This window comes from Aedes albopictus, chromosome 2, assembly GCF_035046485.1.
Source record: "Aedes albopictus strain Foshan chromosome 2, AalbF5, whole genome shotgun sequence".
Taxonomy (NCBI): Eukaryota; Metazoa; Arthropoda; class Insecta; order Diptera; family Culicidae; genus Aedes; species Aedes albopictus.
In genome coordinates, this window is record NC_085137.1 from 417,939,222 (window position 1) to 417,967,076 (window position 27,855).

Here is a 27,855-nt window from a genome sequence, read left to right on the forward strand (position 1 = left end):
CGCACAGCATATACATGTGGATTAAGTTCACCAGATTCATTGGTATAGGGCTTGCAAAGAAGCATCAAGCCGTATTGAGGACGCTTTGTTGACCTTTACATTCACATTTAATGTTAGTTAGGATTGCAAAGGTTCATACGAGAAATATTTTCTTTAATTATTTTTTATTGTTTTGCAGGATTTGCTTCAGAAAATTCTCCAGGTGGTAGTTAAGGGATTTTTGTGAACAAATCCCTTCACAAATTGTACAAGAATATAAATATACCAACCCTCAACTACCTGAAGAGCGCTTTTCATCAGGTCGAAGAGGTTGCTGATGCACATACCGACTAACAATGTTAGGTAGTCATCAGCAAAACCATAAGTAGGAAACCGTATCTGCGAAGCGTATCTGCTATGAGATTCCATAAAAGCGGCGGTAAGACTCCCCCTTGGGGGCATCCACAAACCAACAATTTCTCAATCACTGCTACACGCTTGACAGTTTTTGAGTATTTGGTGAACCCAATTGGAAATCATTGGAGATGTACCGTGCGTCTTCCAATATGACATCGAAAGGCTCGCTGCCAAAGGCACCCTCGATATCTAAAAAAACACCCAAACAAGAATGCTTTTCAGCGAATGCCTTCTCGATATCGTAAACAACCTTGTGTAGAAGAGTCACAGTGGACTTACCAGATTGGTGGCATGCTGGTTCACATGAAGAGGCAGGTTGGCCAGATGAACATCACGCAGGTGATGATCCTTAATGCATTCTAAGCATTTCAGAAGAAAAGAGGGCAAACTGATAGGTCTGAAACTCTTTACTTCTTCATATGACGCACGACCCACTTTCGGAATAAACTTAACAGTAAAATTCCGCCAAGACTTGGGGAATTATCCTGTAGCAAAACTGTGAACAAGATTTTTTTTTTCAAAATATGTTTGAAATAATCAAATCCTTTCTGAAGCCAAATGAGATAAATCCCATCTGCCCCAGGAGATTTGAAAGGAGCAAAAGTTGATAGTGCCCATTCAATCGATTCTATAGTTACAAAACTCCGCGCCAAAGTAAGAGAATCATAACTACAAAAAAGACATCAGGTACATCCGAAGATGTAATATTAACACATCCGCGGAAGTGTGTACTGAATAAACATTCCAGAACTTCAGAGGAAGTGAAATCGCTATTTGGCATACGAATTTCGTTCACTTGGATTTCTCAAGAATTTTGTTTAACCGACTGACTTCACCCAAACGGAAAACATTTGTACAGAGGTTTTTCCAGCTGGATCGTTCAGCAGACCGAAGAGCTTTTTTGTAGGTCTTGCGAGACGACCTGAAAGCCTCCAAACCAGCCGGACGTCGTCTGTTCCATCTCTGTCTACATAGTTCCACCACGGAGCTCCTCTTGTGGTCTTCACAGACCGTACAGGGCAAGCTTCTTAAAAAGCTTCCATGATGAAGGCCGTTGTATTATCAACGGCATCATCTAATCACTTGGAGTTTCAATGGATGGTGAATATCCATGAAATTTGGCCGCAACCAAATCAGTGAAGAGATCCCAGTTGGTTGACCTGAAATTCAGAGTTTTCGAAGTAACATTCAAGTGTTCAAAATAGATGTAGCGATAATCAGATAAAGATTCTCCATCTAGCACATGCTAATTGGTCTACTCGTGACTAATTCTGCTTGGATTTTCATAAGTCTGCAAAGATTCATCGTTGCTGTTCTTTTATGCTTTCCTAGCCGTGGCCACTACCCAAACTGGACAAGATTAAACTCTATACAATCACAGCATTGCCAAGAACAGCAGAAATAAAACCAGATCAGTCGATTGAAAAACGCCAAAGGCGAGGATACACAGAATACACTGTCTCCTCTACCGACACTGCACAGCTTTCCAGGCTGATCAAGAAAAGAAGGTAATATTGATGATCAACTGCATATGGGCCCGAAAAGCCGACAAATTGTCTTCTCGCCATACGTGTAAGCAGAGTAAACTTAAACTAGTACTTCATCCGATGTAAGGGTGCGTGCATGCTCATTAGGCCGTCCCTTATTTTGCAAAAATTGGAAATGTTATAAGTTCGTTGTTGTAAAATGATCGTTTTAGCTCCGAAATGATCGTGTCAAAATTTGAAGTTCGTATCTCAAGGCTAAGTGGTCCCTCAAGGTGCCTAAATGAAGTTGTCAAAAAATTGTATGGGACCAAAAAACATGAAATTTTTTTCGACGAAAAAAAAAACGCTATTCTACTAAAACCGATGATTTTAGAACCCTGAAGGACCAAAAATGTGCTTAGAATTGCGATATCTCCACTCGTTTTCAAGTTATTTAGCAAAGTAGGGTTGGTTTCCTTCAGAAACTGTAAAAATGGTCAAAAAATGCTGATTTTTCTGCTGTTTTTCGCCGATAACTCAAAAACGAGTTGAGATATCGCAATTCCAAGCACATTTTTGGCCTTAAAATCATCGGTTTTAGTAGAATAGCGCATTTTTTACGCCAACATAATTTCATGTTTTTTAGTCCCATACAATTTTTGACAACTTTAGGCCCCTTGAGGGACCACTTCGTCTTGAGCTACGAACTTTAAATTTTGACACGATCATTTCTGAGCTAAAACTATCATTTTCCAACAACGAATTTATAACACTTCCAATTTTTGCAAAATAAGGGACGGCCTACCCAGACAACCAGTCATCGTATAAGATGTTGCATAAGATGATAAAGTGGAGGCCATATGCGTACATGCCTCCATTTAGGCGCATGTAAAATGTACGCATATCGCCTCCACTTTAACATCTTATACAACATCTTATACGATGACTGGTTGACTGGGTAATCCTCATGCAATACATTTGATTACATAGATTATGCGTGTCATACCAACAATATAGCAATGGATTTGTGTCAATGGCGATCTATATAACGATTCTTAACCCAATGATGACACTAGGAGTAAACTTGCAATCTAAAGAAATGTTGATTAGGGCCTGAGGGTGACCAACAAGATAGCTTGCCTGATGCAGAAATGATTGTACTAGCAAGATGGTAATTGCTAGAAGAGACTTGTGAAAAAATATCGTCATATTCTTGATTAACTTTATTTCAAATCCTAAGGTGACACTTAGTAAAAATGAAGCCCGTTATGTAACCGGAGAATCTGTACTCATCAAAGATTATTGCCACCTAAGGGTAAATGGGTATTCGCTGCCATAATGTATCACTGTGCGACAGGTTTCTTATCTAATACAGTCGCTCAGGCACCGACAAATCTGAGTTAATTTCATCTCATCATCGTTATGCTTAAGCATCACAAGATACCAGATTGCTCAATGCTCATTCGGTGGAGCACATCCTAGGCTTCCTAGCTTTAGCTTGTTTGCTGGCTTACATCGCGTACCGACATCCCTGAACGACGAGCAAAGAGAGAACGATTAACTTAAGGTGAAACTGGAAGCATTTCCTCATTTTTTGGTTTTTGATTTTTTATTAAATAACGAAGCAATATTTTCAAAATCGGTTTTCGTGCACATGTAGAATATAGATCAAGGTATCTTCTGATTTTTTTTTGTAGTGGAAAATGTTTTTCGTTTTTGCAAAAACCATTTTTGAACAAAATTTCACAAAAAAATGGTTTCTGCAAAAATGGGAAACATTTTCCAACTCAAAAAAAATATAGAAGATACCCTGATCCATGCTCTACATGTGCACGAAAACCGATTTTGAAAATATTGCTTCGTTATTTAATAAAAAATCAAAAACCGAAAAAATGAGAAAATGCTTCCAGTTTCGCCTTAATGGCTTTTTATCCCCTACGGGCCATCTCCATTTCCATATGGAGGAGCAATCTCTATCACATCTCACATCCGATTGAGAAGTAAGCATCTCCTAAGCACAATTAGCCGATAATTACCTACCACCCGATCCGAGGAAGCCCTTTTCCCGCTTACGATGTTTGTTTTTGCAATTCTTAATCGGCGCCGGGAAGAGAGCACATATCTCGGTTTGATCCAATTATCGGTTTGAACTTTCCAATTATTCGCGTTCTTCCACTTTCCAGTCGTCGGATAACGTACATATTCAATTGATTGCACACCGCGCAGAAGAAGTTCAAACTTTTCCTTCCCCCCACGTGGGTGCCACCATAATTGATCGTTTGGGCAATATTTGGGGAAAAATTTCGCCTGTCGGAAGAGTTCGTTTGTTCAACAACAAGAGCACTGCGAGGCTTCTGCTAAGTATGAAAAATTGCCACAAGGGAAAACTTTGTGAATCGACTTCGGAAGCCGGCACTGGCGCTACGTCAGTGATGGAGTTTGGTTTGTTGGCTTTGAACGGTGAATAAAAACAAATTGTTTTCCTAAGTCTAATCAATCATCTCTTCGTTTCGAACAGGGGGACGAACGGGTGTGCTACCGTTTTTGGGGTCAAATATTGATCATTGCTTACGGAAGCGGGTTCAGGTTCAGACGGGAACGAGCGGGATGTTAGGCGGAAGTTTAAATTTACGACAGTTGTGTTTAACTTTTTCAAATTATATGCAAAATAGATGCAAATGAGATGTTAAGATCATGTATATAGGAGGTCTAAGAAAATGTAGACGCAAATTTACAGTCCTAGCAATTTATAATGGATACTACAACAAACATTGATGTGTTCAATGCATGGAAAAGTATTCAATGTAACATACTGGTTTTGTGGCTGCCGTTATCCATCCTCGGTCAGGCCCAATGCTCGCCAGATCACTCTCCACTTGGTCCGCCCATCATCCTCATTGCAGTCCACGCCTTTTAGTGTCAACTTTGTCAGTAGCAAACACAAACTTTGCATGTTTGTTATCCGGCACTCTTGCAACAAGCCCTGCCTATCGTATCCTTCTGACTGTTGCCATCTTCTGCATACTGCTTTCGCCGTAAAGCACTGCGAGCTCGTGGTTCATCCTTCTCCGCCACACACCAATCTTCTACATACCGCCAAAGATCGTCCTTAGCGCGTGTCGCTTGAAAACTCCTAGTGCTTGTAGATCTCCCTCGAGCAAAATCCATGCCTCGTGTCCGTAGAGGATCACCGGTCTTATTAGCGTTTTGTACATGATGCACTTGGTGCGTGGGTTAATCTTTTTAGACCGCAGCTTCTTCTAGAGCCCATTGTAGACACGACTTCCACTGATGATGCGCCTTGAAAATTTCCAGTAAGGATCCTGATATTCAATGAAGGTTACAAACGAAGGAAGATGACCTGGGACAACACTACAGTGTTGCTGATCACTCGAAAGCAGGGTTGAAAAAATCTCATTCAATTGAATGAATTTCAGCTGAACTGAATGCTTTTGACATTCATTTTCAGCTCCGCTGTGAGATACTTGAAAGTGAACGCAGAAAAATTCAACTACTTTGTGGAGGTAATGACTGCACCATCATCAACACACGCTCTGCGCTGATGGATGCTTCATGTCAACACCGGCCACATGAATGCGACTCGTCCATAAGCAAGCGTGGTGAGTTTTTGTCGTTTGAGTGCCGGTCACAGGAAAAATGTTGCTTTTGAACCTCGCCGTCTCCCCAGTGTGAGCGACGAGAGGATTTTTATTCTCTTTTCAATTGCCTCCGTGAAGGACAGGGGCTTCAACCAAGCTTGCAACCATTCATCTGCAAAAATTTACATTCATTTGCTATTATCTCAGTTCAGAAGCATGCTATCGAAAAACAATGTATGGATGAATTGAACCTTGTAGTTTTATCAGAAAGTTCGGCGAATAGCATTAGGGTCGTACACGCATACCAAAGTCGTGAGAGAGCTGTGAAGGCAACTCTCCACGCGGTGAATATAAATTTCATTCACGCTGTGGAAAGTTGCCTTCACAGCTCACTCACGACTTTGGAATGCGTGTGCGACCCCAATGTTATTCGGCAAACTTTCAGATAAAACTACAAGGTTAAATTCATCCATACATTGTTTTTCGATAGCATGCTTCTGAACTGAGATAATAGCAAATGAATGTAAATTTTTGCAAATGAATGGTTGCAACCTTGGCTTCAACGTCAGAAGCGGTGTGGTGAAAAGACAAAAACTAAAACTCACGTTCGTTGGGAGCTTCGGAATTTTTGCAACCGTGCTCGAAAGTTTTCAAATTTGAAACGGTCGTCTTTCATGTAAATTGGGTTTATTGGCTGTCCAGTTTCCGAGAATCTTACTATCAGCCGGTGCAGACAGGTGGCCAACTTTTCTGGGATCCATTTTGATGAGTTCAACTGCGATTCCATCTTGAAAAAGCTTGCTGCATACCTTCTGTCAGGTACACCTAGATAATTACAAATTTTCAATGTATTACAAGAGGCACTCACAATGTGCATACATAACATTAAACAACACTCATGGTAAATTGAAATGAGTTATTGCAAGAAATACTGGCGTCAAATATAATCTTCAGAACATACATGAATATATTAAAGACACGGACAACGGACAACGTCTTCAGCTTTCGGCTGTACAGACTGTTTTAAACTTAACATTAGACAACGGACAACGGAGCATGCACCAGTGGAAACGGGGAAGAAACTATTCTCAAAAGTTTCAACGCCCGAAGCGGGAATCGAACCCTCACCCCATAGCATGGTGCGATTATAAGCTTGGTGACCCTAACCGCACGGCTACGAGGCTCCACGGTTAATTTCAAAGAATAAATTTAAAAAAGAGAGCTGGGTGATCTTATGTTTAGTTTTTTGAAAATTTTCGATTTTAATAATATGTATTGTGTATATTATAGCGACAGTTGGATTTGAAGTGAAAAGTTAGAAATATGAATGTTCACGGTGGGTTCCTTTTGTAATACTTTGATTGTTTTAATATCTAAAGATACATAACAGAACATGTCTCCAACCAGGTTTATCACAAGCAGATGCAGGTGTTCATTGCGGTACAGATGAGTTTCTATGCATTAGTCGATCAAAACCCATAAAAATGGTCAAAAAAGTGCATTCTTGTATGTCTGCAAGCTAATTATTGTTATAATGTAGATTTATAGATTTCGCATTCATGTTACAGACTGTCTCTGTTGTTAAGTGCAGATTTGACCCATTATACCTATCATTATACTGATAATGTAAAATAATTTCGTTCCATATCACTTTAAAGTTGACCAAACTTATGTCAAAATATTTTTTACAAAGAAATTCAATGACTTTAACATGTTCAGTCCAAAACTTTAAATACAAATCGTAGAAAAGCGTTCAATGTAATGTTTTTTTTAATTCAATTTAAAAGATACCCGGATAAAAAAGTTCATTACAAATACAATAAATTGTATTGTTACAATACAATACATTATATTCTGGATACCATACAGAAAACAGTACAAAACCAATATAATGTATGGCTGTGTACCTTACAATGTATCGTAAATGAGCATTTTACAAGGTTGTTAAGTATTAAGTAAGGTTGGTAAGTATCGTAACAATATAAGGACTGTTCAATTTATAAAACGGACAACTTTACAAGGCTATAAAAAGAAGACGCGTTCAATTTTAACCACCTTTGCTTCGTTGTTCAGTACAGTATCTTTCATTATAGTAATCTTGTTTGAAACGAATAAAAATAGTTTCATTTTATAGAAAATCGGCCAGGTGTTAAATGAGGTGATTTTTTCGATTGCTGAAAATTGAAAATATATATAAAATTACTGTTCACATATGGTATATCGTTTTCAATATCAGAAAAGTATGTGCCATGCTGCAGCAGCATGAATAATAAACATTTTGGCGAAATTTAAACTCAATTGGAAAATTAGTTGTTAAGATATTAAAGTCTCAAGTGAGATTCGATTTTTTGAATAAAATTCAATTGTATAGCGAAAAGGGCATGGAAATATTCAATAAACAATTGTTTTATGCATCCAGTCGAAAGCAGGAATAATGAAGTTTAAATGCAGAAAACTGCTTCTTAATAGCATTGCTGGTTTGGTTACTGTGCGTAATTACAGGCACAGTAATCAAAACAGTTTCGTTCTTTGAAGGTTCTTTCAAGTAACAATGCAACCTAATGCTAATTTTGCATAACAATGATGGTGAAAATATAAATTTAACATCGGATTATTATTAAATAAGGTGTACAGTAACATAGGACCAACTTTGTTGAAAATAAATAATAACAAGATTCGCTAGAGTCGAACATCTGCATCAATGGAACAAAAAGTATGCATTTTTTTACTATGACCATCTTTATGGATTTAATTTTTAATGAAGGATGCATTTGAAAGTAAATATTTCTTCTGTATCATTCGGAAAGCAATATTCTACTACTCTGGAAAAGTTTTTAGCCGAATCCGTTGTGCTATTGCATCACAGGATTTCAATAAATATTGCTTTTAATAATTACTTTGTGAACAAGGCAACTCACTATATCAAGCTGGAGGCTGCTTGATGCACTATTAGTACCCAACTATTGAGCTTTACGTTTAGTAGAATAGTATACGATTCCAATACATTAAAAACATCATGAAAATGTGCATGTTAAGTATGTGGAAAGTTATGTCGAATTATGAGAAATAGGGTTTTATTGATGTTTTACGAAAACCGCTTCAGTTACACAATAAAGAACATTTTGCTTAATGCTATATTTTTCCTGCATTTGAGATAAGCTATAGAAAGTTATGCAAAAAAAACTGATAATGATTTTATTGAAAAATAAAAAAGATATCGCACAAGTAAGTTATCCGTTTTATAAATTGAACAGTCCTTAAAGAAAAATCGAACAAATCTGAAAGACAAACCTTATATTATATTGATTTGATATTGTTCGAACTTTGTATACAATATAATGTATTGTTGTAAAACCCTACAATAACAATAAATTCAATGTTGGTAATATAATGTAATGTAGTTATGTATTGTTTTTGTAAGGGAATTTTTATCCGGGTAGGTTCTTAAAAACAATTAAAAAAAAACTGCCTGCAGATTCACAGAAATTTACAAAAAAATTAAATCAAATTAAAATTACGATCGTGATGTACCATAACATCACCTAATTCCAATCACTTATTATCGGTTTAAAATTCCGTTTATCTCCTTTGTTTTGCATGGTGTAAACGGATTTAGCAACAAAAAAAGGAATAAGATGATGTCACGATAAGTAAAAATGTCGTTCCGAAACGTTTGTGACAGCATGAAGGCTGACAGTTTGACAGTATTTATTCTGGAAAGAACTTTACAAAAAATCTTCAAAATATTAGAATTACAAGCTATTTGAAAAGTGGAAGCATAAAAATTCCAAGTAACATTTTCAGAATCTCATCCAAAATCTCTTGATTTCTAAATATTTACAAATTTGGTGAGGGTTTCTCATAAAGCATACCTTAGCATAGTCTCTCATATCTTTAGAAAGTCATCAAAACACCTTTGAATTATTTCTACAAAAAATCCTTCAGCGATTCCGTCTGAAAATCTTCCAGGGATTTTTTAAAGAATTCTGCCATGAAGGCTTTCAGAGATTTCTTAGAGATGTCCTTGCGGATTTTTTTCATTGATTCCATTAGTAAATTCTACATTTCCTTAAAAATTTTCTTCAAAACTTTTTATAGATTATCGTAGAAATTATTTGAGGGGCCCAGAATCAAAGGGGTGTAAGTGACCATTTTGTCGATTTTGAGCTAAGCATATCATAAAATTCTCCAGATTTTAAGCTTTCAGGAACTTTTTTAAGATTGTTTCTACGATTATTAAAAAAATTACAATAAATCAGAGAAAATTGGGTTAATTTTGAAACTCCATACATTTTGTATGGGATGAAAAATTTATCAAAAGCTTCAAACCTCATTTACTCGAAAGTAGGTTTTTGTCACTTACATCCCTTTGCTTCTAACCCCCTCATGTATGACTTTTTAGAGAACCTTCCCTAGATTTCTTTCGTTATTGCTCCGTTGTTTTTTTGGAAGATCTCACGGAAATCTTTTTGTATAGGTAGTCTTCCATCGATTTCTGTTGAAAGTTTTTCAGAACATCTTCATCTCTTTCAAATTTCATTTAGAATTTTCATAGGAATTTTCGTTAGAAGATTCTAAAGAAATTGCTCCAAAAAATCCTCAAGAAAACATGTGATATATGATCTACCTAGGCCTGTGGGCAGTCTAAGAAATAGAACATATATCACGTGATCAAGTGCACATTTGTTAAATAATCCCTGTAGAAGCTCTAGCAAACATCCATGGGTAGGAAATTCAAATATTTTCTCAGGAAGGAAGGAATATTTCAGGGAATTATTCACGGATTACTTCAAAAATCAGAGGCGAATGACCCAAGTTGAAACCTTTTTAATAAATAATAATAATAATAATAACTTCAGAAATGCAAACAACGATTATTCGAGAAAATCGAAGGTTTCTTCAGAAATTCCTCCCAAGATTCCTTCAGAAAATCATCCAAAGGCTTCTTCAGAAATTATACCAAAGATTGCATCAGAAATTCTTCCAAAAATTAATTCATGCATTCCTTCAGAAATTACCCCATGAATTCAGTCATAAAATACACCAAGATTTCTTACAGAATCTTCTCCGGGTATTTTTTTTTGCAATTCTTCCATGTATGATTAAATTATTTCAAATACTCCCTCTTCATACATTCTTGTGGGTACATTTCTCTGAATTCTTTCTGTAAAACCTTCATGAATAACTTTAGAATTTTTTTTAGGTAATATTTAATTCATAGAATGTTTCTCCAGTGATCCATTCAGAAATTCATTCAAAAATTCTTTAATAAACCTAGACTACATTTAAAAAGGACGTAACATCCATTGCAAATGTCTGCTTCTTCCGTTCCTCCTGAGCGTATTTTCCATTATTAATTAAATCTCTTTACCAGTAACAGGTAGAGCAGACTCCTCTCTATCTGATAACGGGGTAAGTTTGCATAAATAAATTGAAATACGCCTAGAAGGGACGAGATAATCTGAGGCGTGCAATGGTTGCTCCGCCCTTTTCACATAATGGTCTAATCCTTCCAATGCTTAAGAAAAAAATATCCAAATACTTATTACTTCAGAAATATTCAGGTATTTTTTCAGGAACTCTACCAGAGATTTAATCAAGAATAGCTCTTGGGATTTTTATTGAAAATTCTTATGCGAGTTTGTTCTGAAATATATGGCTTAAACCAGAAAATCTTGCAGAAAATCTCCCAGAAATTATAGCACTTTCAATGATTCAGGCATGTATTCTTCCAGAGAAGTTCATCCAGAGATTTCTTCAGTGCCTACTCCATGTATTCCTCAATGTTTCACCCCAGAACTATATACGGCATTTTCTACATAGATAACTCTGATATTTTCTCCACGGATTCAACAGAACAATTATTCAAAAATATTTCCTAAAAATTTCAAGGGAAATTCCTTTAGAAATATCTCATGAGTTATCCAAGGGATCTTTGCAGAACCAGACTCTAAGTAATCAGATTTTTCGTCATTAATTTGATCACAAGAATAGTTTCAGTAAAATTTTTTCTAGTAATTCTGAAAAGTTTCACCAGGAAGTTTATTAAACTGCTACCTGCCGGAGTTTCTGAAAGAAATTCTGCAAAAGCAATAAAGATACCCTGGAGAAATTCTTAGAGAACCGCTGTATAAAAAATATTTTTAAATGAATCTTTAAATAATATCTGGTAGAGCTGCGGAACCCTCTACAGGTATTGATTGGAAAGTTTTATTAAAAATTCCTTGAAAAATGCAAAGGAATAGATTCCGAAGTAATTATTTCAGGAATTTCTGAAAGAATTTTCGAAAAATAAATTCTGAAACAATCAATGAAGGAAGACCTGAATAAATCCAAAGCAATGCCTGGAGGAATAGATGAATGAACTATTGGAGAAACCAATGAAGGAACTTCCAGAAGAATCATTTGGGATTTTTTCAAAGAAATTTCCAATTAAATGCTCGAAAAAAACATGAACGAATAGAGTAATAACTTAAAGAATCTCTGGATAAATTTAAGCAATTGCTTCTGAATAAGTCTCTGATAGCATTTCTGAATTTCAAAAGGAAACCCCGAGTACTTTCTGAAAGAATCTCTAAATCTTTGTGAAAAATATATATTTGCATCTTTTAAAGAAGAGAAAATCCCAGAAGATTTATTTGAGAAATTTCTAGAAAAAATTTCGAAGGGCTCCAAAAAAAAAAAATCCTGGAAAAAATCTGACAATGATTTTGAAGGTTTTTTTTCTGAAATGTTTAAAGAAATACATCAATGAATACAAGCATGAAGTTGTATAGCAATCCTTGAAGGAATTTCATATGGAATCTTTTGAGAAATTTCTAGAGAAACTCCTGAAAAAGTGAAACGCAAAATTACTAGGGAATTCCTAAAAAATACCCGGAGAAATCTCTGGATGAATTTTCAAAGAAATTCAAGTAGAAGGATGCATTACAGATTTTGTGTGATCCTCAAAGAATTCCCAAGGAATTTCTAGCGGTGTCCCTGGAGGTAATCTTGGAGAATTTTCATGAAATCCTTAGAAGAGTTCTTGCAAAACTCATAGGAAAAAATCCAACAAGAATGTCCCTTCCACGATAAAAACAGAAAAAAGTGAAACAATAATGCAAGGAAGAGTTCTTCTGGAATCATTCTTGATTAGGCGCATTGGTGAAAGCATTTTATTGGGGCATACCGATATAGGGGTGGTGAAATTTGGAAACTTTGAGTAATCAATTATCTGATTTTACCATGACAGTACTAAGTAATACATATGAAACTATATAACAGCGCTTGAAAAATAAGTCTCAAAGAATAATGATCTAATTTCAATGAGATATCAGCAGAGGTTATTGGGTTGCTCATTGCTCAACTTACAGATGGAATATGTAAGTTGAACAACTGCTTTTTTTTTCTTAGGAAAGTCAAACAACCCGTTAGACTCGAAACCATTCACACATCAGGCCATATGTGATTGGTACATAGATCACTTATCCGAACTGGAAATAATATCTTCCCACCATCATCATGGCCATGTAACTACAAGTAAAATCATTGCTCGCATCGTGTTTTCCTGTGCTGTTAGTAGTGCAGATAGTGATCACACGTAGGTATGTTAGTATGAACCTAGGTATGAACGGTGTGCAAAGCCGACCTTTGATAGCCATCATAACAAAGTTTGATTAATGGCCACATTTTCACTCTCGTTAATCCGTACGGGCGAACGCCTGCCTAGCTGCTCGCTCGCCCATTCCCAAAAGCATATAGAAGCAAACACGATCCGAGCTCCCGCTCGACCGGGCGGTAGCGGCCAGAGCTACCGCGGCATGGGTCACTTCTTGTGGCCGGCCGCCGGACGCACGAAAGGGTGGAACTCGTTCGAGCTCTACCGGTCTTCTCGCATCTTCGACGGCGCTTTGTCCGGCGACGCTACGGTGCGATGCGATGCGATATAAACAGCAGAACAGCAGCAACACCACTCGACTCAGTGATGACCAGTAGTGGCCACGTTGAGCAGGATGGACGGCCTTGCGGTTCCGTTTAGTGGTGTGTGGCGTGGCCACACCCGCAGGCGTTGATATTGGTCCGGTTGGCGATCCGGGTGTTAGCCAGCTCGCTATAGCTTTGGCCATCGCATCACCCAGGCCGGCCGCTACCACTGACCGCACTGAACCGAACCGGACACCGGATCATGGCGCAGTGGGGTGGCAGTAAAAATATGTTGGCTGAAATTCTTAATATGAGTTGAGTAACAAATGCTCCAAAAATATTCTTCTTCTTCTTGGTGAAGCGTCCCAACTGGGACACAACCTGCTCATACGTGCATTTTTTTCCGAGTAGTGTTTAGTTTTGGCATTTATTTTCCCAACTACCTCCTACGTGCATGCGCTAAAGCTGGAGCAGCATTCACTGATCCATAATGGCGATAATGCCACGCTGCCGGTGTGGTGCGGTATGTGGATATCCGTATGAACGGATATCCACATGGCCACTGACTATGAAGGAAGAGATGATATTGCAAGTACGCTGGATGGTCGTGGAAACGATCGCTACGCATACGTTGCTGTGTTGGTTGCCGGCCGGCAATGAATCAGAAGCAATATTAGCTAACTGGCGCGCATAATTGGCAATTAAATTTCGTGTGAGATTGTTGGAGGGGAATGTAATGAAGGTCTTAATCTGGAAAATCTATAAATTGTGATAATTGTAACGACATGAACCGCGGCTCTGGCGACACTGCCACAGAGCTACCGTCCCACTTTCCGATCGTACACGATCAACAGTTGTCATCGTAGATGACTCGCACAATCACTGTAAGGTCGCAAAACAGCAAGTGGATGGACGACGAAAAGTGCATATTGTTGATGTGAGGAACATTTAGTGAATTTATTTATAGATATTTTGCTAACCTATTGGAATTAAACTAATTATATAATTACTATTTACAGTGCTTAATGCTATACAGTGCTTAAACCTAAATCTATCGTACAGCTTACGATACTTAAAACTAAATCTACCGTGCAAATTTCATATCCTATTCAGTGAAAGTGAGTACGAAAAACAACATGCGAATTTGTATAAACTTAAGTATATATTTACAGAACTATGATAAATTAGCCTACAGACGTTAGATACGACCCGTCCAAATCTTTAATAGTACACCAAATATGTAAGTCACCCTGAACTATCCTCAGTAAAATCACCTAAATAAAATTTATTTGCAGCTTAAAGCGCACAGACAATCTGATCGTGTTTGCTATATAGATTGGTGAAATCTAACCCCACAAAATCTTTAAGATATTTGTATGAGGGAGATGATGGAAGGACATCATAACGTGACAGGCTTCAATTGCAAGAGGTGCCACCGGCCGGATTTGGCAGACGAACAGATGATCGCTTGCGATGTATGCCATGAGTGGGAGCACTTTACATGCGCTGGCGTCGATGGAAGCATAAAGGACCAACCGTATGTATGCAGTGTGTGTAAGCCGAAGAAAACTGGAGCTAAGGCCAAGGAGTCGTTAAAGCCACCAGAGAAGAACGACAAGAAATCGTCTAAGGCGTCGTCGAAGAAAGCATCCGCGAAAGTCAACCCACCTCCTTCGACCGTAAGTTCGGCTACCCGGATGGCTATGCTGGAGGCGCAGATGAAATTGCTGGACGAACAGGAGCAGCAGCAGAAATTGGATCTAGAAGCGGAAGAAGAATTGAAGAAGCGCGAATTGGAAGAAGCTCAACGACAGCTGGAAGAGAAAAGGAAACTCTTGGAGGAAGAGAATCGTTTGCGCGAATTGAAGCTTCGGGAAGACAAGGAGATCCTGGAGAAACGAAAGATTATGAGGCAGCAGTCCATGGACAAGAAGAACGAACTACTAAAGCAGATGTCCGAATGCAGCAGCAAGTCCAGTTCGAATATGGATTCGATTGAGAAAGTGTCATCGTGGCTGGCGAAACAAGAGGAACTACCGCCACCCCCGGCCGAGCCACTAGTCCACTCTACCAAGCCACTCCCCGCGTTGACTCATGCAGCTAGCACATCGGCGCAAATTCTGCCACCAATTCCAACTAGTTCGGCAGCACTCGCCCCAACGGCATTTTCTAGAGCAGAGCCGAGCTCCTCGGCGCCTCCACAAATGCCATTTTCCCTTCCTGCCACTGATCAGCCCAATGTACCAACGTTTCAAACACCGCATGCGGTGATCAACGTGCCAACATCGCAGATACCCGTTTCAGCGGCCACAGCGCATTTATCTCCACCAACACAGCACGCCTACCCTCCGGCCGTTCAACCAATGGCGTCAATCCTGGCGCCGAACCCGTCGGTGTTTGCTTCAGCAGGCAACGAATTCGGTCAATCGCACCTTTTCTCAGGGGGTAATCCGCTCGTGTCGCCCGGAGTCCCTGCAGTATTGAACACCAATCAGCTGGCAGCGCGGCAAGTTCTAGGGAAAGATCTGCCCAAGTTCAGTGGCCGACCTGAAGACTGGCCACTCTTCATAACGACCTTCGAGCAGTCCACATTAGCATGTGGATATACAGACGTGGAAAATTTGATCCGCCTCAAGAAATGTCTCGAGGGCAACGCGCTGGAGTCCGTTCGCAGCAAGCTACTTCTCCCTTCCAGCGTACCGCACGTTGTCCAAACTCTACGGACCCTCTACGGACGACCCGAACTGCTAATCCGGTCCTTGCTGGAGAAAATTCACCACGTTCCGATGCCAAGGTACGACCGGTTGGAAACGGTGATAGAATTCGGAATAGCGGTTCAAACTTTGGTTGATCACCTAGTTGCAGCTGGCCAGAATGTTCACCTCTCAAATCCGGCACTCATGCAGGAGTTGGTGGAGAAATTGCCCGGAACGATGAGAATGGAGTGGGCTGTCTATAAGTCTCGGCTTCCGGTAGCTACGTTGCAATCCTTTGGAGACTTTATGTCAAGAATGGTAGCGACGGCGAGTGAGGTTTCGTATGAACTTCCTACGCTTGATCGGTCCGGCAAGATCGACAGGACAAAACCTAAAAGCAAAGGCGCCGTTAATGCTCACTCAGCGGAATCCTCCACTATTTCAACGCCATCTACATCAGTGGTCAAAACTGGGAAATCGGTCAAACCGTGCCTGTGTTGCAGTCGAGAAGGCCATAGACTGGTGGACTGTTGTCAGTTCAAGTCCCTGAACGCTGACGATCGTTGGAAACTGGCGGAACAGAAGGGCCTGTGTCGGACTTGCCTGAATAATCACGGAAAGTGGCCTTGTCGTTCATGGAAAGGGTGCGAAGTTGAAGGTTGCCGTCATAAGCATCACACTCTCCTTCATGGTACAGCGTTGAGTTCGCAATCTACAGGGATGTCAGCAAGCCACTTATCGATCGGTCAGTTCTGCATGTTCCGGATAGTTCCAGTCGTGTTGCACGGAAAGGGGAAGGACATGCTGATCTTCGCGTTCATTGATGAAGGCTCCTCGGAAACACTCATCGAAGAGGCAGTGGCCAAGCAATTAGAGGTTACCGGCCCGATCGAACCGTTAACGCTACACTGGACCGGAAGTGTATCTCGAGAGGAATCTAACTCACAGCGAATACAGTTGAAGATTGCAGCAAAAAGCAGCGCGGTTTGCCACGACCTTCACAATGTGCGAACAGTAAGCTGCCTGCTGCTTCCATCGCAAACGCTACGCTACGGAGAAATGGTTCAACGCTTCCCACACCTGAGAGGGCTTCCCGTCGTGGACTACACCAATGTTCAGCCCAAACTGCTCATCGGACTCAACAATCTCGGATTATGCTTGCCGAGAAAAATGCGAGAAGGAGGCCCTCATGATCCGGTGGCCGTCAAGTGTCATCTCGGATGGAGCATCTACGGGGGCGAGCCCGCCAATTCAAGATACTCCGTGTCTGTCAACTTTCACACTGCCGCTCCAGCGGATCCAGATAAACTGTTGAACGAACAGCTGCGGGATTATTTTGCCATCGAAAGCTGCATGGTGTCGCCTGGCATCCAAACGGACTCGGAGGATGACAAACGGGCCAGAATTCTCTTGGAATCTACTACCCGGCGAATTGGTAACCGTTTTGAAACCGGCTTGCTTTGGAGGACCGATGCAGTGGATTTTCCCGATAGCTACAGCATGGCTCTACGGCGGCTACAATCTTTGGAACGCAAACTCCGGCAGAATCCGAATCTAGGAGATAGAGTGATCCAACAGATTCGAGACTACGAACGGAAGGGGTACGCTCGGCGAGCTACAGAAGAAGATCTGGCATGTAGCGATACCAGCCGGATATGGTATCTTCCTCTAGGGTTTGTGATCAACCCCAAAAAACCCAACAAGCTTCGTTTAATTTGGGACGCAGCGGCAAAGGTCGGCGATGTATCTTTCAACTCGAAGCTCCTAAAAGGACCGGACCTGTTGACTCCGCTGCTAGCTGTACTCTCTCGCTTCCGGCAATTCCCGGTTGCGGTCACAGGGGACATAAGAGAGATGTTCCACCAGTTTAAGATACGGAAGGAAGACCAGCAGTCTCAACGTTTCCTCTGGCGGGAACATCCTTCCGATAGCCCGCTAGTCTATATTATGGAGGTGGCGACGTTCGGCTCTACCTGTTCTCCAGCGTCGGCGCAGTTCGTAAAGAACCTCAACGCCACAGAGTATGCCGATCAGTTTCCTCGAGCAGCGGCTGCTATCCACGATAACCACTACGTGGATGATTATTTGGACAGCTTCCAAACGATCGAGGATGCGATCCAAGTTGTTCAGGAAGTCCAGTCCGTTCACGCGATGGGAGGGTTCGAGATTCGCAACATTCTCTCGAATTCCACGGAAGTAATTCAACGAATTGATGAACGACCGAGCGAAAATTCCAAGGATCTAGCATTGACGCGCGGGGATTCCACGGAATCGGTGCTTGGAATGCAATGGCTACCGAAGGAGGACGCATTCACCTATACGTTTGCTCTTCGATCGGATATACAACAGGTGTTGAAAGAAGATCACGTGCCGACCAAGCGGGAAGTCCTGAAGGTAGTGATGAGCTTGTTTGATCCACTAGGCTGCCTTTCATTCTTCTTGGTGCACGGGAAGATCCTTATCCAAGATACATGGATCTCCAAGATTGGCTGGGACGATCCGGTTACCGAAAGCTGCTTTGCGCGATGGAAGCAGTGGATTGCGCTGTTTGATCAATTGTCATCTCTCAGGATTCCTCGGTGCTATTTTCGGGCACCGTATCCAAGTGACTTCGGCCAACTGCAGCTACACATCTTCGTTGACGCCAGCGAGTCTGCGTATTCGTGCGTGGCGTACTTTCGTCTTCCAGTAGGAGATCAGATTCAGGTATCCATGGTAGCTGCCAAGACAAAAGTGGCTCCTATTAACACGATCTCCATTCCGAGATTGGAGCTGAAAGCAGCCGTTCTTGGAACTCGCCTTTCGGAGTCGATAAAACAATACCACACCGTACCGATTGCCAATGTCTTCTTCTGGAGTGATTCCAAGACGGTACTCGCTTGGATACAATCGGAACATCGCCGCTACCACAAGTTTGTTGCTGTTCTCGTGGGAGAAATACTGCTATCAACGGACGTGAAGAACTGGTGGTGGGTACCCTCGAAAATAAACCCAGCGGACGAGGCCACTAAGTGGAAAACTGGTCCAAACCTCAACTCGGACGGCCCGTGGTTTCGCGGTCCTAACTTCCTGAAGCAACAGGAAACCTCCTGGCCAGAACAACTGCAAACTTGTACTACTCAAGATGAACTACGTTCTGTGCATCTACATCACGTTCAGTGCTCGGTTGTGGATCCTGCACGGTTCAGCAGGTGGGTGAAAATGCAACGTACGGTAGCTTTCGTACTGCGTTATGTCGGTAACCTAAAACGCAAGGTTGAAGGTCGCCAGCTAGCCAGCGGTATACTCAGCCAAGAGGAATTGGCGAAAGCCGAACGCTGCCTTTTGAAAACCGCACAAGGTGAAGCCTTCCTGGAGGAAATTACAGCACTGAAGAAAACCCAAGGAACTGCCGAATCCCGACATTGTGCCATACCTAAATCAAGCCGCCTCTACAAACGATGGCCTTTCCTGGACGAAGATGGAGTTCTCCGTATGCGAGGAAGAATTGCGGCAGCTCCTTTCGTACCTTATGAAGCGAAGTATCCCGCGATTTTGCCTGAAAAACATCCTATCACTGTTCTACTCGTAGAATCGTTCCACAGCCGATTCCGCCATGCGAATAGAGAAACTATCGCAAATGAACTACGGCAGCGTTTCGACATTCCTAGACTGCGTGCGTTAATTGGCCGAGTTATGCGAAGTTGTACGTGGTGCCGAGTAGCATCACCTAAACCACCAGCGATGGGCCCTCTGCCAGAAGCCCGTGTGAGTCCATTCATCCGGCCATTTACATACGTGGGGCTGGACTATTTCGGACCAGTATTCGTGAAAGTCGGGCGAAGTCAGGCGAAGAGGTGGGTGGCATTGTTCACCTGCCTCACGATCAGAGCGGTGCACCTCGAGGTGGTCCATAGCCTGTCTGCCGTGTCGTGCATCATGGCCATTCGCAGATTTGTATCTCGACGGGGCTCCCCGTCAGAATTCTTCACCGATAACGGTACTTGTTTTCAGGCAGCAAGCAAGGAGTTAGCCAGCGAGATAAAATCTCGCAACGAGGAGATCGCTCTTACGTTCACCAGCGCGCAAACAAAATGGAATTTTATCCCACCCGCTGCGCCTCACATGGGCGGGGCGTGGGAAAGGCTTGTACGGTCGGTTAAAGCGGCCGTTGGAACTATATTAGACGCACCTCGACGCCCAGACGACGAAACCCTGGAGACCATTTTGTTCGAAGCGGAGGCCATGATCAACTGTAGGCCTCTGACTTACATACCTTTGGAGTCAGCAGACGAGGAAGCGCTCACCCCGAACCATTTCCTCCTCGGGAGTTCAAATGGTGTGAAAATTCGGCCTACAGAACCCGTTCAAGGACATGCCACATTAAGAAGTAGTTGGAAGCTAGCCCAACACATCACTGATCAACTGTGGCGCAGGTGGATCAAAGAATTCTTGCCTGTGATCACACGCAGGACGAAGTGGCACGAAGAAGTGAAAGATCTACAGGTAGGCGACCTTGTCTTGGCGGTCAACGGAACCTTGAGGAACCAGTGGATCCGAGGCCGTATCATTCAGGTTTTCCCTGGAAGAGACGGCAGAGTGCGACAAGCTCTTGTGAAGACAGCGACAGGCGTACTCAAAAGGGCTGCAGTGAAACTAGCGGTTCTGGACGTAGAAGAGAAGTGTAAACCAGGCGACGGATCACCGGAGGCCCCAGAACCTTGCCATGGTTTACGGGAGGGGGTATGTAACGACATGAACCGCGGCTCTGGCGACACTGCCACAGAGCTACCGTCCCACTTTCCGATCGTACACGATCAACAGTTGTCATCGTAGATGACTCGCACAATCACTGTAAGGTCGCAAAACAGCAAGTGGATGGACGACGAAAAGTGCATATTGTTGATGTGAGGAACATTTAGTGAATTTATTTATAGATATTTTGCTAACCTATTGGAATTAAACTAATTATATAATTACTATTTACAGTGCTTAATGCTATACAGTGCTTAAACCTAAATCTATCGTACAGCTTACGATACTTAAAACTAAATCTACCGTGCAAATTTCATATCCATATTCAGTGAAAGTGAGTACGAAAAACAACATGCGAATTTGTATAAACTTAAGTATATATTTACAGAACTATGATAAATTAGCCTACAGACGTTAGATACGACCCGTCCAAATCTTTAATAGTACACCAAATATGTAAGTCACCCTGAACTATCCTCAGTAAAATCACCTAAATAAAATTTATTTGCAGCTTAAAGCGCACAGACAATCTGATCGTGTTTGCTATATAGATTGGTGAAATCTAACCCCACATAATAAAGATAGCAAATTTCATATCCGCAACCAGAGAATGCATAAACCGTCTAAGAAAATATGAATCACTCATTTTTTGATGAGTAAATATTGTGATGAATTTCGAGATTAAAATTTCCACTTCATGAATCGCACTTACAGTAATCCCACAGATATGGATCAACTTTCACTTTAAATTGCTACTGTAGCACAATTATATAATAAATTTCATCAAATCTATTTTTCCCGTGTAGAACTGTTATCGGTGCATCAACATAACCACCACTGCGCTTGTTAAATGCAATTTATGCTGAAAAATACGCCAAAGTTGCGGCACGACCATAAGAGCTACATGTTTTGTTTAATTTTTGCGTACGCACGTAGGGAGAGTGCTCGCGTTCATAAAGTGTTTTCCGTCGAATTGACAAGGAAATATCCTTAACTGCTGATTATTTCATCAATTGAAGGTATTATTTATCATAAAACATTGCGATATTGGTGATTTTTCAAGAAAAACACTATATTTCCAAGAGGTCTAGAGCTGATTCATATTTGTGGGTGAAAATGACATTGTCCACAATTATGAATCCCCAAGTAACACAGAAAACATCTTTCAAAATCAAAACTTCAAAAGATGTTTTTTAACTGTAATATAAGTGTATTATGAAGCATATTGTGTTATTATTAGGCTTTTATAATGTAAACCAATTACAAACAGCAAAAAAATATCGAAGATTGCACCCAGTAATAAATATGTACATTTTACTAATTTATAACAATAATACAACATCATACTAGGCGAGGAGATACTAGGAGGACGAAAACCATCCGAGGTACACCCAGGGTTCAAGATTCTTTTCACTACGCTTTTCCGGCGAGTGAAAGATAACAAAAGGAAAGCAAAACCTGGACCAGATCCGTATCGTATACCGGAGGAAGAGGATCGGATTAAGAAGTGGGTGTTTTACATGGCGAGAGTTGGTTTTCCTGTTTGTGAAGTTGATCTGAGGCATACGGTCAAGGATTACGCGAATAAAACCAGGAAACAACGGGATATCTTTGAGTCTTTCCTTGGATGTTAAAAGAAGTAGACAGAAGAAATGATCATTTTTATCCTGTAACAATGATTTTGGACAGCTTCATGCGAAGTGTTCGTTGATTATTTTTTTTATTGATTTTAATATGTTACAATGAAATGAATTGTTACAATTAAATGAATTGGTACTGATGTAATCGGGTCTACTTTCCGTAGCTTCAAGCAGCAGATCCCTGTCACATGAACAACATGAGAGAAATATGAGGCAAATAAAGTGCGAAAACGTTCAAACACTGAGTAAGGCGCTGTCCATAAATTACGTAGACTCAATTTTGGCAATCTTAGAAACCCCCCTCCACCCCTCGTAGACTTTCGTCCATACAAAATTTTCGTAATTTGTATGGACCGTGACCGTAGACTTTGGCCAGACTCCCCCCGTCCCCCCTCCGAGTCTACGTAGTTTATGGACAGGTCCTAAGGGGCTATTGATAGATTATGGTCTTTTTTTTGTCGATGCTAGGGTTCATTTGCATATTTCGTAATGCAGGGAAAGGAGTCTCTCGAAGTATTACGATCCATACATGAAATAAAGACCTTCCACACAAAATTTGTTTACGAGGGGGTAGGAGGGGGTAAAATTACATTTTTTGCGTTACGTAATGTGTAAGGACCCATATAGCCGAGGCGGTAAACGCACGGGTATTCAGCATGACCATGCTGAGGGTGACGGGTTCGATTCCCGGTCGGTCCAGGATCTTTTCGTAAAGGAAATTTCCTTGACTTCCTTGGGCATAGAGTATCTTCGTGCCTGCCACACGATATACACATGCAAAATGGTCATTGGCAGAGGAAGCTCTCAGTTAATAACTGTGGAAGTGCTCATAGAACACTAAGCTGAGAAGCAGGCTTTGTCCCAATGAGGACGTTACACCAAGGAGAGGAATGTGTAAACGACCTTCCACACTGCCCAAGATTTCGTTTAAATTAATTTGCATATTTTTTTCGTATAATTCATGATGAGTAGATGCCGTTGATCCATAATATGAGCCAAAATGATCCATAACTGTGGCTGAGCATTCTGGTGATCCATAACTGTGGGACAACTGACATTAAATTATCTGTTTTTTATAAATAATTTTGATCAATAACCTACAGGTTTTATAATTTTTCCTGAAAATAGACAATATTTTGCTTCTGTTTCGCCTATAAATAACCTGAGGACATGTTGTATTATTTTTTTTATTCATCAATAGATTGCAAAGTATGCCTTAGCCTATTCATAACTGTGGGGTGACTGTACTTACGAATTTTTAAGAAGTCACTTTTTTCGATTCCAATTGAACGACGTACCTGAAAATAGATAAAAAAAGAACAATGATTAGTTCATGAAAAACAAGTTTCCTAGAGAGCATTTAAATTAAAATAACATTCAATACTGCAGTCGGTGTACGATAAATTCTCTGGAGTAAAACTTCCACCAAACGTTCAACTTTTATTCTGCTAGCTACATGCTTCTGGTCGAGCCGAACCCAATGTTATCCAAGACAAAGTTTTTCCTTAATCTGATATCCAAGTTGGGATTGCCACCGGCTCACTTTCAACCAACTCATTGATCTGGTACTCCTGCTGCATCCATCGCCGCCCGGGCTCTCTCTCAATTTGCCACTCAAAAAGACAAATTTGCATGGAAAGTAACCCCCATCGCTGCTCCGCAATGGTCCAATTCAAATGGTCCCTAATCTATTTAACACAATCGGAATCCATCTCCCACCAGTTTTTTTTTTTCGTTTGAACTGTTTGTCTCTCGTTTAGCATCCACAACCATAAGCTCGCTGTAATCTGCTTCGAGTGCACTCGATTACTCTTTCATACTAGAAGATAGGGAAAGGGGGATCATTTATTGTTGAGACATTTCAACCAGGAGACTAATAGGGCATCGCACTGTTTTGAATTTGTATGAGATTTTGACGTTTCCTGGCCTTGTTGTTACCAAAATTTCTGTAAGAGTGAAAGAGAAAAAGATAATTTCATGCAGTGCCCTATTCTACTTTTTAAAATATCTGATTTTTTCACCTACACGCTAACGCCGCTCGGCACTAAAGTGCATAATTTACAGACTACACCACCCAAGTAGCACAACTTGTTACAATAATGTATATATTACGTGTTTCATACAAACGTTAATGTTTTGTTCCGAATACGAAAAACTTATTTTCATACACTTATATCACCGAAAAAGCGCAAAAAATGGCGGCTTATAAAACATCTTTGATGTTACTAAAGATGTTTTCCAATACATTTTTATAACATAAAATAAAGTATTGAATACGTTCTCAGCAACATCGTAATGACTTGTTGCTAGTAGCAAAATTCTAATTAATTAAACGCACAGTATGCAAAAAAAATGTGCCACCTATTATGTGATATTTAGTGATGGCTTAAAAAATATGACTTACATTTTATTTGCAATCTATCCACGATGTTTGGTCACCATGACAAAATTTCATGTGCCATTCAAAATTTATGGTGAAACAAGCATGTTCACGCTTCATGAATTCATTCGCTTTCCAACGGATTGGAAATACGAAGAAAAGTTTTTGGCATATCTCTAATTTGTGTAGGGGTTTCAAACAAATTTTCAGACATGCAACATGGTGGCTACTTGACACAGTGCCGGTACGAAGTTTCGGTAAGCTATTTTTGATTATGATATGTGATGTGCTTATGATTGTAGAATTTTTAGTCGTCGTGGACAAAAAATTTTTATAATTTTATCAAATGTTCAAACTATCTCAGATAAATATTTATCGGGCGAAGTCATGTAGTTGAGCAAACGACTATTAATAAAAATGTTTGTGCGACACTTTTTGGCAGGCACTGTAATTTATCTGGACTGGTAGGGAAAAATTCAAAATATTCAAAATACGTTTATGTTACTTCAATTGGACATCCTAATAACATGTTTATTGAAAACCATTTGAATTGTTTCAAATACATAAATAAAACATCATAGTAACGTATTCTGAACAAATAGCAAAAAACGATGTAATTTTTGTTTTCAGATACCAGTTTTGAAAATAGTTATAACAATAACAAAGCTAGAGTGCAGTTCATAAAGCCAATTTGAGATAATTATTTTCTAACATTTTTCGGGTTCAATTAGTGTTAAAACAGTGCTTTAAAGTGTGATTTAGCCGCTAGGTAAGTACTTCTTCTTCTTCTTCTTCTTCTTTATGGCTCTACGTTCTCACTGGAACTTGGCCTGCCTCTCTTCAAGTTAGTATTCTTTAAGCATTTCCACAGTTATTATTTGAAGGGCTTTCTTTGCCTACCATTGCATGAATTTGTATATTGTGAGGCAAGGACAATGATACACTATGCCCAGGGAGTCGAGAAAATTTTTCCGACTGGAACGGGAATCGAACCCGCCGTCTCCGGATTGGCGATCCATAGCCTTAACCACTAGGCTAACTGGAGACCCCTCTAGGTAAGTACCTAAAGTGATTATCAGGTAATAGGAGGACTGGTGTATAAGTATAGTGCAAGGGTGGCTTGCTTCTTCCCAGCCATGCAGTTCTAAAGTGAGTTGTACAGACACCAATTTTTTTTTAGATAATATTCATATACCAATGTGTTTAGCTAGTTCATAGCGGCATCATAAAGAGCGAAGAATGAAAAAATAAGTATTGGATGCTGTCATAGTTGCTCTCATAATTGAATTGCCTAGTATTTTAAGGCAAAAGATTTTTCATAAATAATGTTCAAGTGCGAACTGGCAGAACAGCAATTTGATAAACTTCAAACTTCATTTAACGTATTTGATACGTAAAAATAACGCATTTGTAACATATGTGAGTCCGAATGCTATAACTATGTGCTGCTGATTTTCTACATAACATCTTCAATTGAAAGATGATGAGGACACAAAATTGTTGTGTATTCAACGTTAAATTTACGTTACTCAAACTTGTCTGGAGATTGATAATATTTTTCAGTGGCTTGTTATTGCCAAACATAGATAAAACATGATTTCAACACAAGATGTGTATAAATACAATTATAGTACTGCATAACAACATCTTTTTAAAATTTTATTTTCAAAGATGTTTTCTGTGTTACTTGGGCAAAAATATGTAACCCTTGCACATTTACAAAATCAGCTCCTTTGTCCACAAAATCGTTAAATTCGCAAACATTTTTGTACGGCAATCTAGCTAGGTTTACTAGTGGCCTTGGAAAACAAAAAAAAATCAACATTTTGCATCTAGACGAGTGTACGAGGTGTTTTTTGTGAATGTGTAACTGTTACACATTTTTGTGTGGTCTGGAAATTATGCACTTATGAGTAGTGCTTACACATTCTAGGTGCTGAGTGGTTTTAGCGTGTATGTTAACGAGATTTGAGAGCTATGCTAGTACATCTCGGAACCCACGCTTTCGAAGGAAGAACCCACTTTTTGTGATTTTGTTTTTGAGAGTGTGATCCGATCCCAGGCTTTCGCCACCCTAACGAACACACCAGGTCCGTTTTTCACACATCTGTACTTTTATATTTTTTGGTAGTGGCAACAAATCGCATTTATTTAGCACTGTTTATTTGATTTATTACCTGATTGCATACCTCCTCCCAAAGTGTGAACAAGTTTGGTTAAAAATTGAGACAGCACAAGCCCTTCAAAGTATGGAAATTTTGATATAAATCAGTAATTATTTAATGAGGTATGTGATTTGAATGCGGCATTCGGTAAAGTTGTAGCTTAGTGTTTCCCAAACTGTGGGTCGCGGATTGGTTTTTGGTGGGCTGCTAAGGCTTGGGAGATATTGTAATACATGATTGCCTTGTTAAGGAAATTACTTATGTCAAATGATATTGTTAGCCATTTTCTATTTATCAAATACTCTTGAAACATCATCAACAGCTATTTCTAGAAATACATTTTCTTCCTAATTGTATTGAAGCTTTTGTGTTATATTATAAGTCTTAGTGTAAAACTTATTCAATATTGAGCCACGACTTAATTTTTCAAAAGATTTTGAAATGTGGAATTCGTATACTCGTCTGGATTCAAATCACATAAAAAGAGAGGTACAAACCCTCAAAAGTTGATTTTTCGTGTATAAAAACATGCTTGCACTTTAAGTACAATATTTTTAAACTAATTTTCCAACTTTTTGCATGAGTCAATTTAAAATATTATTTTTGGATAAAATGGTAGGTTCTCTGGTTCTGATCGACTGTACGCGTACTTTTAGGCTATGTTTAGTTGGCGATTCAGTCATGAAATTGATTGAAAACGATGATTAAATTTTCATCAACGTTTCGCTTCGTATGGAAGCTTCTTCAGGGACACTAAAAGTGTAGTTTATTTACTGTTTGTTTGTCATTAGTACCTAATTTCTTACCAATTTGTATCGTTTTTTTGTCAAGTCGGTTTTGTTAAACGTTGAAAGCATGATTAAAATGGTACCTA

At 40.0% G+C, this 27,855-nt stretch overlaps 2 protein-coding genes across 3 annotated transcripts in view; one reads left to right on the plus strand and one right to left on the minus strand.

Moving 5' to 3' along the window:
• Window positions 1-27,855, minus strand: part of LOC134288495 (uncharacterized) — a 674,651-nt gene that overhangs the window by 494,102 nt on the left and 152,694 nt on the right. The gene's annotated exons all lie outside the window — the stretch shown is intronic.
• On the plus strand, window positions 12,906-20,877 carry LOC134286868 (uncharacterized). The gene is made up of 2 exons (XM_062848558.1): window positions 12,906-14,303; window positions 14,386-20,877. Exon 2 carries the CDS (start codon window positions 14,743-14,745, stop codon window positions 20,875-20,877), a length of 6,135 nt encoding a protein of 2,044 aa, XP_062704542.1. The 5' UTR covers window positions 12,906-14,303; window positions 14,386-14,742.